The sequence below is a fragment of the Cynocephalus volans genome, chromosome X, assembly GCF_027409185.1.
Source record: "Cynocephalus volans isolate mCynVol1 chromosome X, mCynVol1.pri, whole genome shotgun sequence".
Taxonomy (NCBI): domain Eukaryota; kingdom Metazoa; phylum Chordata; class Mammalia; order Dermoptera; family Cynocephalidae; genus Cynocephalus; species Cynocephalus volans.
In genome coordinates, this window is record NC_084478.1 from 125,073,191 (window position 1) to 125,086,315 (window position 13,125).

A 13,125-nucleotide genomic window follows, 5' to 3' on the forward strand; every position below is an offset into this window, starting at 1 on the left:
TGGCTGGGACAGAAGGAATTGCCTGAGTCCATGTACAAGGGACATGTCTAGATAGCGGCCCAACAGGCAAAGTACATGCTCAAAATAATAGGCAGCCTGTGGGAGCCATTGCTGTTCCTTGCACAGACCCAAATTGGGACTACCAGGCTGGCCACGGGGATTGGGATCTCCAGGATAATATGATCACACACATACTTCACGGCCTCTAAAAGACTACTCACAAGTCAGTCAATTACGACAAGCTTAGAGAAATCACACAGAGATCCACTAAAAATCCCGACAAGTTCCTAACCCACCTCTCTGAGGCTTTACATGAATACACACGTATAGACCCAAACTGCCCTGCAGGCATGGTCCTCTTACACTGTCATTTCATTACCCAATCAGCCCCTGATATTCAAAAAAACTATAAAAGAGATCAGTCCAGATATCAGCTCCTGGCTAATGCAATCCATGGCTCACATACTCCAAAGCCAGCTGCCTCTAGGGGCAAGCCACCTGAGAACTGCTTCAAATGTGGTCAACTGGGCCACTTGGCATGGGACTGTTGTAACCTACCCTCACTGCAAACAGTCAGATCACTGGGGGGACTGACTGTGCCACTCACCAGAGAGGGAGTGGCCCAGTCCCCAACCCACAGGCTTTGGCTTCACAACCATCTCTACCAGAGCTTCTAGGCTTTGCCCAGGAGGAGGACTGATGATGCCCAGGGCCCAAGGCCCCCACAGAGATCACCACATGTGAGCCCAGGGTAACTCGCCTCGAGACACATAAGCCAATCTCTTTTGTCAATGATATAGGGGCCACTTACTTTACCCTTCCTAAATATGCAGGACCAACAACCCTGTTCTCTATCACAATAGTAGGGGGTCACAAGATCAGAATAGTACCCACAGTTCACTCAACCCCTTTCCTGCAACCTACAACACACCCAATTCACACATAAATTTTTAATAAGGCCTCAATGCCAAACCCCCTTACTGGGACAGGACATTCTTTTCAAATTCAAAGCTACTCTTATCCTAAGCACTTTAACTTCAGCTACACTACTCCTGTTACAGGTCACACATAGACCTGGCCCCTGGGGCTTCCACCTTCCCCTCCCCCTCAGACAATGTTAATCCTGTATTAGGAGACACTTCTCCCTCCATTGCTACACACCATTCCCCTATCCTTGTTAAATTGCAGAACTCCTCCTTGTTTCCTGATGTCCCACAATACCCCATTGCTAACTAACACTTAATAGGCTTAAAACCCATCATACACAAACTCCTTTCTTCTCATCTCTCACGGCCTACCTGCTCACCTTTCAATACACCCATCCTTCCAGTTAAAAAGCCTAACAGCTCATACCATTTAGTACAGGACTAATCCTAATATGCGTCGTTCCCAACAACTCACCTGAACAGTACTGCCCAGGGGTTTTGGGATAACCCCCACTTCTTCAGCCAGGTCTTAGCTCAAAACTTATTTGAACTTCCCCCAGCATCTAGCACATTAATACAATATGTGGATGACCTCCTCCTTTTTAGCCCCTCCTATGAGCATTCATAGGCCCACGCCATTGCTCTCCTTAATTTCCTGGCCTCTAGGGAATGTCGAGTGTCCCCCAGCAAGGCCCAAATTTCTTCTCCTTCAGTCACCTACTTGGGAGTCCACCTCACCCCCAACACCAGAGTCTAATTTCTGAACTCCCTACTCCTACCACAAAGGGTGAAATTCTCTCCTTCCTGGGGCTTGCAGGGTATCTCCGCCTATGGATTCCTAACTTTGGCATGCTATCAGAACCACTTTATGGGGCAGCCAAAGAGGATCCTGCCATTCCTTTAGATCCCCAAAAGCCCATTCATTCTCCCTTCCAGAGATAAAAAGTCGCTCTCCTTGCACCCCCAGCTCTATCTCTCTTAAACCTACCTCATCCTTTTATCCTATACGTCACCCAAAGTTTGGCAGTTGGGGTTTTGGTACAAAAGGCAGGAGATATTTTCTCCCTGGTTACATACCTCTCAAAACAACTAGACACCACAGCTCGAGAACGGACCCCTGGGCGGCAGCCACCCTTTTAGAACAAGAAAGCTCTAACTTTTGGATAACAAACAGTCAAGACCTTCTCAGTAATAAGGCCGAATCAATTCCCTCCCCTCTCTGCCTACAACTTATTCACCTTACTTCCATTGAAAATTCCCAGTTCTCCTTTAAACATTGCCCTCCCTTAAATCCAACCACTCTCATCCAAGAACATTCAGGACCCTCAGAACATAATTGCATGGAGGCTTTAGACCTCCTTCTCAGTCCCTTTCCACACATCTTCCTGCATCCCATTACATGGTTCGTAGATGGGAGTGCCACCTCCACACCTGCCCCCCAGGTGGGTTATGCCATAGTAAGTCTAACACAAACTATTGAGGCTGCACAACTCCCAAAAGAAGGTTGGGGTTATACACTGCAGAGGACACCAAACCTCCAATGACCCCACAGCCCAGGGAAGCAAACTAGCAGATCTAACTGTAAAACAGTCTGCTCAATCACAAGGCCCCCACTCTTCCTCTCTTGCTCAGGTCCTTCTCATGGCCCCTACGCCCTTACCCAAATACACACCCCCAATACACACCCCAAGAAATACAATACCTCCAAAAGTTGGGGGCACAGAGGAAGGACAACTGGTATACTCTCTTCGGTTGCTACGTCCTTACTACCACACAAGCTGAGCGGATCCTTTTAGATTTCCATAATTCGGTTCATATAGGCTATGAACCCCTACTATGTTTTCCTCAGCCGTTATGTTACTCTCCCCACATGGCCAACTTACTAAAACATATAATTCAAAACTGTCCTTTGTGTACTCGTTGCTCCAACCCTTTCCTACCCACCAGGCCAGAGGGTACACTCCTGGCCAGGATTGGCAAATTTACTTTACTCACATGCCTCCCCACAAAAGGGCATGCTATCTTCTAACATTAGAAGATACCTTTTCAGGATGAGTTGAGGTTTTTCCCTTCACTTCAGAGGATGCTACAGCAGTAACGCATGCTCTCACCTCAGAAATCATTCCTCATTTTGGCTTGACCCAATCACCTCATAAAAAACACCTCACCAAGCTGTCCATGGAACTTCACCTCACTTCGACCCAACTTCTCCCTTTAGCACTCACTTGTCTATGGGCTACCCCCGCCCCCGCCCCCAAAGCCGACAGGCCTCAGCCCCCTAAAACTTATGTACGGCAGACCCTTCACCCTCACATCTCTCTCTTCCAGCTCATCACCTTTAGGCCAGCATCTCCCTACTCTTTCACTCATCACGGATCTTCTTAGGAAGCAGTCAACCTTCTATTACCTCATCCTTTCCCCACCACCTCTCAGACTTTAAACTGAGCCCGGGACAGCAAGTCATATTAAAACCCGAATCCCAAAGCCCCTCTCACCATGCTGCGAAGGGCCTTATACAGTAATTCTCACTACCTCCATGGCAGTAAAAGTACTAGGAAAGGCCCCTTGGTTTCACTTATCCTCGGTAAAACTAGCACCTGAGACTTTACCCAAAAAATCTGTTATCAATAGGCCAGAGGGGTCTCTCTGCTCAACACCCAACCAATGTCTCCTTACACTTCATCTATTTTAGGACCTACAAAATTAAAAATTTCCCGGACCTCCACTCTTTCCTCAATTCGAGAAGAAAAATAATCTTTCCTCCTGGCAATCATCCTCTCGCTTTTACATGCCTATCTCACATCGCTCACATAATAGCCACTCCAAGACTAATCCCAATCTACTATTACCCGTTTCACGTCATTTATTCAGGATCTAATCTGAGACAGATCCCAGTCTGCCTCCTTCGATGTGGACAACATCCTTGAGTGGGTGACTGAGCTAGCCTGGCAAGACACCCTATGCAATTATACCCCTTATGAATTCACCCTTTACTCCTTTTTTTACTATGTGTTCTCTTAGCCCTTCCGCCCTTAACATTTTTCCTCTTCCTATTTCTGTGGCTCTGGCCATTAACACACATTTCTGCTTCACCATGCACACAGTGCATTTCCCAAGTCACTGTCTTTGGGTCTGGATGGACAGTTGGCTCACAGGCACTGGCTAGACTCAGGAGCGGTACTACCCAGAGTAGGTTCACAGCTATTATACATCTTCCAGCTCCCTGTTAGGACAGGTCCAAATCCATATCATGTTCCCATGAGAAAAGGAACTATCAGATGGTTCTTTCCAAGGGGGATTCTGCTGGAGCCCAGTGCCCTCCAAAAGGCCAATATGTGTGCCATCACCAAGACCACACACCTAGGTTACAGCGATGGGGGAGGACTCTAGGACGAAACACGTCAAAAACAAATTAAACACATCATTAAAAACCTTACTCCCACCCAGCCAAGCTGATGTCCTCTCCAGCTCCCTCGACCCTGATGTCCATCCCAAAAAGACCCCCAAATTATACAGCTCCTCAACGCCATCCACCATTTACTTAATTATATGTACCCCTTGTTAGTAGGAGATTGTTGGCTTTGCCTACAATCAACCCTCCCCCAATATCAGGCTATACCCATATCTAATTTCAACCTAACTGGCCTACAGACAACCATACCTCAGTCCTCTTGGGTGTGGTGGCCACCCACATCACCTTAACTCTTGCCAGTAGGGTATTCTCTAACAAATCTTCCTGGCAACATAAAAGTGGGCAATCTTACATCAAAAGATTACAACCAGACCATTGCAAAGGACAACATGCGTGGGCGGTGGCCCCAATCACTGAACCCTTGGATACCCTGGCTTATGCCCCTACTAGGACCCCTACATGTGCCTCATCCTACTTTTTGGTCACTGTCTCTTTCGGTGTTTCTCTAATTTTTTGCAGGAATGTATACAGGCTTTCACCAACAGAAAGGGTGCCAAATTGTTCCTGTGAGGAGGATATCAGCCCCTCAGAATCAGCAACCCTTCCCCAGAGGAATACAGCCTCCCCACACAAAACCAATATCCCGCCACCTAACTGTTTTACCCGCCAACATAAATCTTTTACTTTTTACCATATCTTCGCCCATCTCCAGCAGGAAGTAGCTTAAGAAGAATGAGACCTTCACCCTTTTCCCTTTTTCTTATACTTAAAAGGTAGGAATGATGGATCTTGGATGTGGCTGGCGACACCTTGGATGTAGCCGCATCATCTTGGATGCAAATGGCACCATATTGAGTACAAAATGGCCACCAGTCTTTACCCTACCTTGTGGTTTTCTTAGACAAAGAAATTCCCTACCTCGTGGTTTTCTTACACAAAGAAACTCTTCTACTGCCACCTAGAGGTACCTCCCATCTTGATTACGTCAGCCCTACCCACCACAGCAGCACTAATCGTCGGCCTTATCCTACACACCAGCTCACCCTGCCCCTCTCTGCCTGCATTTTTCGTGCCCACCAACCCATATAAGCCCATGCACTCCTTTTAGCCACTGCTGCACACCATTTTCTGCACAGCACAGCAGATTTTTCTTCCTTTAATAAAGCTTGAACGGTACCCAGCATTTCAGCTCACTTTCTTTCAACCACCAGGCTGATTTAGGAAGATAAAAGATGAGGAAGGCAACAAATTTAAATTCATGGATTACAGGTCCAAAATGAAAGATGATAAAATTTCTAAAACTGAACTATTAGAAATTCCATTCTAAAGGACATATGGAAATTACATGATTAAATTAATAATTGTATGATGATGCTGAAAAGGTTTTATTATTGGAGAAAATCCATGCATTAAATCAATTAAAAAAAATTGAAAAATGGATTGCATTTTATTCTCATTGAGCTAAATAAATACAAAAAATAAATATTTCAGCCCTATGGTGTCAGCGCATGACCCAGCAGGTAGGCCTTGCTGCTGCCACCCGACTCCATCCCCAGCCCCACCGAATAAATGCCAATCAGAGGCACCCAGTGGGAGAAGCCCAAGATGGGCAGAGACCATATGCCTTGTGGTGCCAACGTGCAATACAGCAGGTAGGCTTCGCCACCACTGCCTGACTCCATCCCCATCCCTGCCAAGTCCGCGCTGATCAGAGAGGCGCCCAGAGAGGCCCAAGATCCTCAGAGACTACATGTCCTGCAGTGCCAGCACACGACCCAGCAGGAAGGCCTAGCAGCCACGACCCAACTCCATCCCCAGATCTGACGAGTGCGTGCCAATCAGAGAGGCGCCCAGCTGGAGAAGGCCAAGATCTGTGGAGACCACGCGCCCTGTGGTGCCAGTGTGAGATGCAGCAGGTAGACCTTCCTACCGCTGCCTGACACCATGCCCAGACCTGCCGAGTGCACACTGATCAAAGAGGTGCCCAGCCAGAGAGGCCCAAGATCCTCAGAGTGTACGTGCCCTGCAGTGCCAGTGTGCAACCCAGTAGGTAGACCTTACCGCCACTGCCCAACTCCATCCCCAGCCCTGTCGAGTGCATGCTGACCAGAGAGGCACCTCCCCTGAGAGGCCGAAGATCGGAGGTGACCAGGCACCTGAGGCACTAGTTGGCACCCGAGCAGACACTGAGGCAGCTGTAACAAATTGGCAATCCCAGCAGCATCCTAGCCAGACAATACTGTCAAAAAGTGGACTGTGAAATCCCCAGCCACAATGACTACATATCAAAGGAAAGATACCAGAAATATAAAAAATCAAAAAAGTACACCACCAAAGGGTAATAATTATCAAGATCTAGATCCTATAGAACAAGAAGCACTTGAAATGTTTGACAAGGAATTTCGAGTGATTAATTCTAATGGAAACTAAATGAGATACAAGAAAACACAGCTAGAAAACATAAGAAAATAAGGAAAAGTACACAGGACCTGAAAGAAGAAATGTACAAGGAAATCAAGGCCCTGAAAAAGAATGTAGTAGAGCTTGCTGAGATGAAGAATTCATTCAGCAAAATAAAAAAAAACAACAGCGTTTAACCAGCAGGCTTGAAGAAGCAGAAGAGAGAACTTCTGAACTTGAAGATGGACTATTTGAAATAACACAGGGAGACCAAAAAAAAAAAAAAAAAAGAAAAAAAGAATTTAAAACATTGAAGAAAATCAGACAACCTTAAGCGCTCAAATATCCGAGTCATGGGTATTCCAGAAGGGGAGGAAAAAGGAGATTGTATTGAAAACATATTCAACAAAATAGTGGCAGAAAAATTCCCAGTTATAGGAAAAGAAACAGATCTTCAGATTCAGGAAGCTCATAGATCCCCAAATGTATTCAACCCAGAAAGGTCTTCTACAAGACATATTATGTCAAATTGGCAAAACTCAAAGACAAAGAGAGAATCTTAAAGCTGCAAGAGAGAAGCATCAAAACACCTATAAGGGAGCCCCAATCAGACTAACATCAGACTTTTCCTCACAAACCGTAAAAGCTAGAAAGAAATGGGATGATATATTCAAAATACTAAAAGACAAAGATTGCCAGCCAAGAATACTTTACCCTGCCAAGGCTATCCTTCCAAAATGAAGGGCAAATAGTATTTCTCAGACAAACAAAAACTGCGGGAGTTCACTACCACACGACCACCCTTACAAGAAATCCTCAAGGGAGTACTGGGTTTGGTTCCTGAAAAATAACTACCACTGCCATAAAAACCCAAGAAAAATCAAAACCCACTAGTATAATAAAATTGCTAACAATAAAGAAAAAAAAGTTTATCTACAACCCAAGAAATCAACAAATACAGAAGACAAACAGTAAATCAGAAAGAAATGAACAAAAGACACTTAAGACATCCAAACAAAAATCAATAAAATGCTAGGAGTAAATCAACACCTTTCAATAACAGCTCTTAATGTAAAAGGATTAAATTGCCCAGTCGAAAGACACAGACTGGCTGACTGGATTAAAAAGGAGGACCAAACTATATGCTGCCTTCAAGAGACCCACCTCGCCAATAAACACTCACATAGACAAAGAGTGAAAGGATGGAAAAAGATTTACCCAGCAAACAGAAATGAAAAACGAGCTGGAGTAGCTATTCTTATATCTGATAAAATAGACTTTAAACTAAAAACCATCAAAAGAGATAATGAGGGACACTACATAATGATAAAACGATTCATCCACCAAGAAGACATAACAATCATAAATATATATGCACCCAATGTTGGAGCAACAAGATTTATAAAGCAAAGTCTATTAGACATAAAGAAGGAGATAGACACTAATACCATAATAGCAGGGGACTTGAACACCCCACTCTCAATATAGGACAGATTATCTAGGCAAAGAATCAACAGAGAAACACAAGATCTAAACAACATTCTAGAGCAATTGGACTTGGCAGATATCTACAGAACATTCCATCCAACAACCTCAGAATATTCATTCTTCTCATCAGCACATGGATCATTCTCCAGGATACATCACATTAGGTCACAAATCAACTCTCAAAAAATTCAAAAAACTTGGAATTTTCCCATGTATTTTTTCAGACCACAATGGATTAGAATTAGAAATCAATAACAAACGAAATTCTGGAAACTATACAAACACACGGAAATTAAACAGCATTCTACATAATGACATATAGGTCCAAAAAGAAATCAACCAGGAAATAAAAAAAAATATTGAAACTAATGAAAACAATGATACATCATACGAAAACCTGTGGGACAGTGCAAAAGCTGTACTAAAGGGGAAATTTAACGCATTAAATGCTTACATCAGAAGAATGGAAAGATGGCATTTGAACAACCTAATACATCACCATAAAGAACTAGAAAAGCAAGAACAACCCAAACCCAAAGTTAGCGGATGGAAAGAAATCATTAAGTTCAGTACAGAACTTAATGAAATGGAAACACGAAAACAAAACAAAAGATCAATGAATCAAAAGTTGGTGTTTTGAAAAGATAAATAAAATTGACAAACCATTAGCATGGCTAACTAAAAAAAGGAGAAGATCCAAATAACAAAAATTAGAAATGAAAAAGGTGATATTACAACTGATACATCTGAAATACAAGGAATCATTCAAGACTACTATAAACAACTATATGCCAAAAATTTGAAAATCTGGAGAAAATGGATAAATTTCTGGAAACACATAAGTGACCAAAATTGAGCCAAGAAGACGTAAAAAATCTGAACAGACCATTACAATAAAGGAGATTGAAGCTGTTATCAGAAGGCTCCCAACAAAGAAAAGCCCAGGACCAGATGGATTCCAAGCAAAATTATACCAAACATTCAAAGTGACACCAATTCTCTACAAACTGTTGCAAAAGAATGAAACAGAGGCAATTCTCCCAAACTCATTCTATGAAGCAAACATCACCCTGATACCAAAACCAGGTAAAGATACAACTAAAAAAGAAAACTACAGGCCAATATCCTTGATGAATATAGATGCAAAAATCCTCAATAAAATACTGGCTAACAGAATACAGCAACACATATGCAAAATTATACACCATGATCAAGTGGGATTTATCTCAGGGAAGCAAGGTTGTTTCAACATACACAAATCAATCAATGTGATACACCATATTAATAAAATCCAACAGATGGACCATATGATCATCTCTATAGATGCTGAAAAAGCATTTGATAAAATTCAAAACTCATTCATGATAAAGACTCTCTATAAGTTAAGTATAGATGGAAATTACCTCAAAATAATTAGAGCCATATATGATAAACCCACTGCCAATATCATCCTGAATGGGGAAAAGCTGAAAGTTTTTCCTTTAAGAACAGGAACTAGACAAGGATGCCTACTTTCACCACTCCTATTCAACATAGTGTTGGAAGTTCTAGCCAGAGCAATCAGAGAAGAGAAGGAAATAAAGGGCATCCAGATTGGAAAAGATGAAGTCAAACTGTCTCGGTTTGCGGATGACATGACCCTATATATCGAACAGCCTAAAGCATCTACAAAAAACTCTTGGAGTTGATAAATGATTTCAGCATAGTAGCAGGATACAGAATCAACACACAAAAATCAGTAGCATTTCTATTCTGCAATAGTGAACATGCAGAAAGAGAAATCAAGAAAGCTTGCCCATTTACAATAGCCAGGAAAAAATAAAATACTTAGGAATTGAGTTAACCAAGGATGTGAAAAATCTCTATAATGAGAACTACAAACCACTGCTGAGAGAAATTAAAGAGGACACAAGAAGATGGAAAGATATCCCATGCTCTTGGATTGGAAGAATCAACATTGTGAAAATGTCCATACTACCCAAAGTGATATACAAATTCAATGCAAACCCCATCAAAATTCCAATGACATTTTTATCAGAAACGGAAAAAACTATCCAGACATTTATATGCAATAACAAAAGACCATGCATAGCCAAAGCAATGCTGAGCATAAAAAATAAAGCCGGAGGCATAACACTATCTGACTTTAAACTATACTACAAAGCTATAATAACTAAAACAGCATGGTACTGGCATAGAAACAGACACACTGACCAATGGAAGAGAATAGAGAATCCAGAAATGAACCCACACACCTACAGCCAGCTCATCTTTGACAAAGGCACCAAGCCTATCAACTGGGAAAGAGACTGCCTCTTCAGGAAATGGTGCTGGGATAACTGGATATCAATATGCAGAAGAATGAAACTAGACCTATACCTCTCACCATATACCAAAATCAACTCAAAATGGATTAAAGAATTAAATATAAATCCTCAATCAATAAAACTTCTCAAAGAAAACATAGGAAAAACACTTCAGGAAGTAGGACTGGGCACAGACTTCATGAATGTGACCCCAACAGCATGGGCAACTAAAGGAAAAATAAACAAATGGGATTATATCAAACTAAAAAGCTTCTGCAGAGCAAAAGAAAATTAACAGAGTTAAAAGACAACCAACAGAGTGGGAGAAAATATTTGCAAAATATACATCTGACAAAGATTAATATCCAGAATATACAAGGAACTCAAACAACTTTCCAAGAAAAAAACAAGTAACTCAATTAAAAAATGGGCAAAATAGCTAAATAGGCATTTCTCAAAGGAAGATATACGAATGGCCAACAGATATATGAAAAAATGTTCAATATCACTTAGCTTTCGGGAAATTCAAATCAAAACCACACTGAGGCACCATCTCAACTCAATTAGGATAGCTAATATCCAAAAGACTGTGAGTGATAAATTCTGGCGAAGTTATGGAGAAAACGGAACTCTCACACATTGTTGATGGGACTGCAAAATGGTGCAGCCTCTATGGAAAATGGTAAGGAGGTTCCTCAAACAATTGCAGATAGATCTACCATATGACCCAGCTATCCCACTGCTGGAAATATACCCAGAGGAATGGAAATCATCACGTCGAAGGTATACCTGTTCCCCAATGTTCATCGCAGCACTATTTACAATAGCTAAGAGTTGGATCCAGCCCAAATGTCCATCATCAGATGAGTGGATATGGAAAATGTGGTATATCTACACAATGGAATACTACTCTGCTATCAAAAAGAATGAAATACCGCCATTTGCAACGACATGGACGGACCTGGAGAGCATTATATTAAGTGAAACTAGTCAAGTACAGAAAGAGAAAAATCACATGTTCTCACTTATTTGTGGGAGCTAATAAATAAATAAATAAATAAACAAACAACCTGCTGGGGGGAGGGAAGAAAACACAACAATTACAATTCCTTGAAGTTCATATGACAAGCAGACAGAAAGGAGATTGTTGGGAGGGAGCAGGGAGAGTGAAGAGGGAGGGAGGTTTTGGTAATGGTCTACAATAATCAACCACATTGTATATTGACAAAATAAAATAAAATATAATGTAATAAATAAATAAAATAAAATAAATCAATTGTAAAACAATTCCTTCTCATTCTACCCCAAAGCCCTTCTGAACTCTGAATGTTTAACATAGACAAAATAACCAAAATGTCTAATAATGAGCTTTGGGTACCTATTGGGATAGGAACCAGTTATGGTAGTAAATATATTATCTTCTTCTTCCATACAAACAACAGTTAATAAAAAATAAATAAAGAAATAAATAAACATTTCAAATAATTACTATTACCCTCTTTTCTCACCTCATCATTTTCATTGCCACTTGAACTCTTCCTCGTTGATTTATACTGAAAAATATTTAAAACACATACTTTATTTTTCCTTGAAGATATGAATTGTCTACTAGTAAATTATGTGAATTTTATTCATATTTGATACTTATTAAATTACTTGATATTAAATTTTAGTGTATAACCAGTTTAACTAGCCCCACTACTAATAACTAACATATAATGCATTCTATGTGTGAAAGCATTATTCTAAGTACTTCACATATATCAAGTAACATTTCCTTCCTAAGCCTATCCCATTTCCCATTTCATTCAGGTTTGCATTCTGAGGGTTGTTTTAGAGCCTTCCTTTTCCTTAATTCGCTATATCCAATACATCATCAAGTCAATTCTTTTTGTAATCGTCTGAGACTCACTCTTCTGAATTCTCACTACCACCCTATCCAAGGCCCTCATTATCTCACACCTCATCTGTAATTTACCATTCTAAGATGTCAACTATTGTTAAGAAACCTACTGATTTCAGGTAAAAAAAAAAAAAAAAACATACATTAAATATATATATTGACTGTACAATAATTGTAATGATGATAATAGCCAACACTTATACTAGTGCTTACTATATGCCATTCAGTGACCGAAGAACCTTACATGTATTAGCCCATTTAATCTTCATAATAACCCTATGCGGTAAGTACTATTATCCCTGTTTTACAGTGAGACACAGAGATAATATGCTCAATATCAAAAGTGCTAATATGTGAAAAACTGCTTCTTAGAATCAAGGAAATACAGTATGACAACCACTGGAGTTCTTACTTCTGATTTCTCTCAGTGCAAATAATCCTGAAAATCAGTAGCAGATAAACCTTCTGCTTGCAACTCATGACTGTCCTGCTGAGAAGCCTACTAACTTTCAGATTATGTACAAACTCCTTTGTCTGACATTCAAAGTTCTATTTAATGGTCCTCTTTACTTATGCAGCATTATCTTCCATAACGTTTGTAAAAACAGATAACCTACCTGTTATCTCAACCACAAATTGGTGAGTGAGCTGTATTAGGGATTATGAATACAAGACATATATTCCTCCCCT

The 13,125-nt window shown here is 41.1% G+C and overlaps 1 protein-coding gene across 2 annotated transcripts in view; it reads right to left on the reverse strand.

The window, feature by feature from the left end:
- The window catches only part of LRCH2 (leucine rich repeats and calponin homology domain containing 2), a 121,704-nt gene that overhangs the window by 15,311 nt on the left and 93,268 nt on the right, over window positions 1-13,125 (reverse strand). For both annotated transcript variants that reach the window (XM_063083883.1, XM_063083882.1), the window contains exon 15: window positions 12,041-12,085. In XM_063083883.1, coding sequence (XP_062939953.1) covers window positions 12,041-12,085 — 45 coding nt within the window. The remainder of the gene's footprint in view (window positions 1-12,040; window positions 12,086-13,125) is intronic.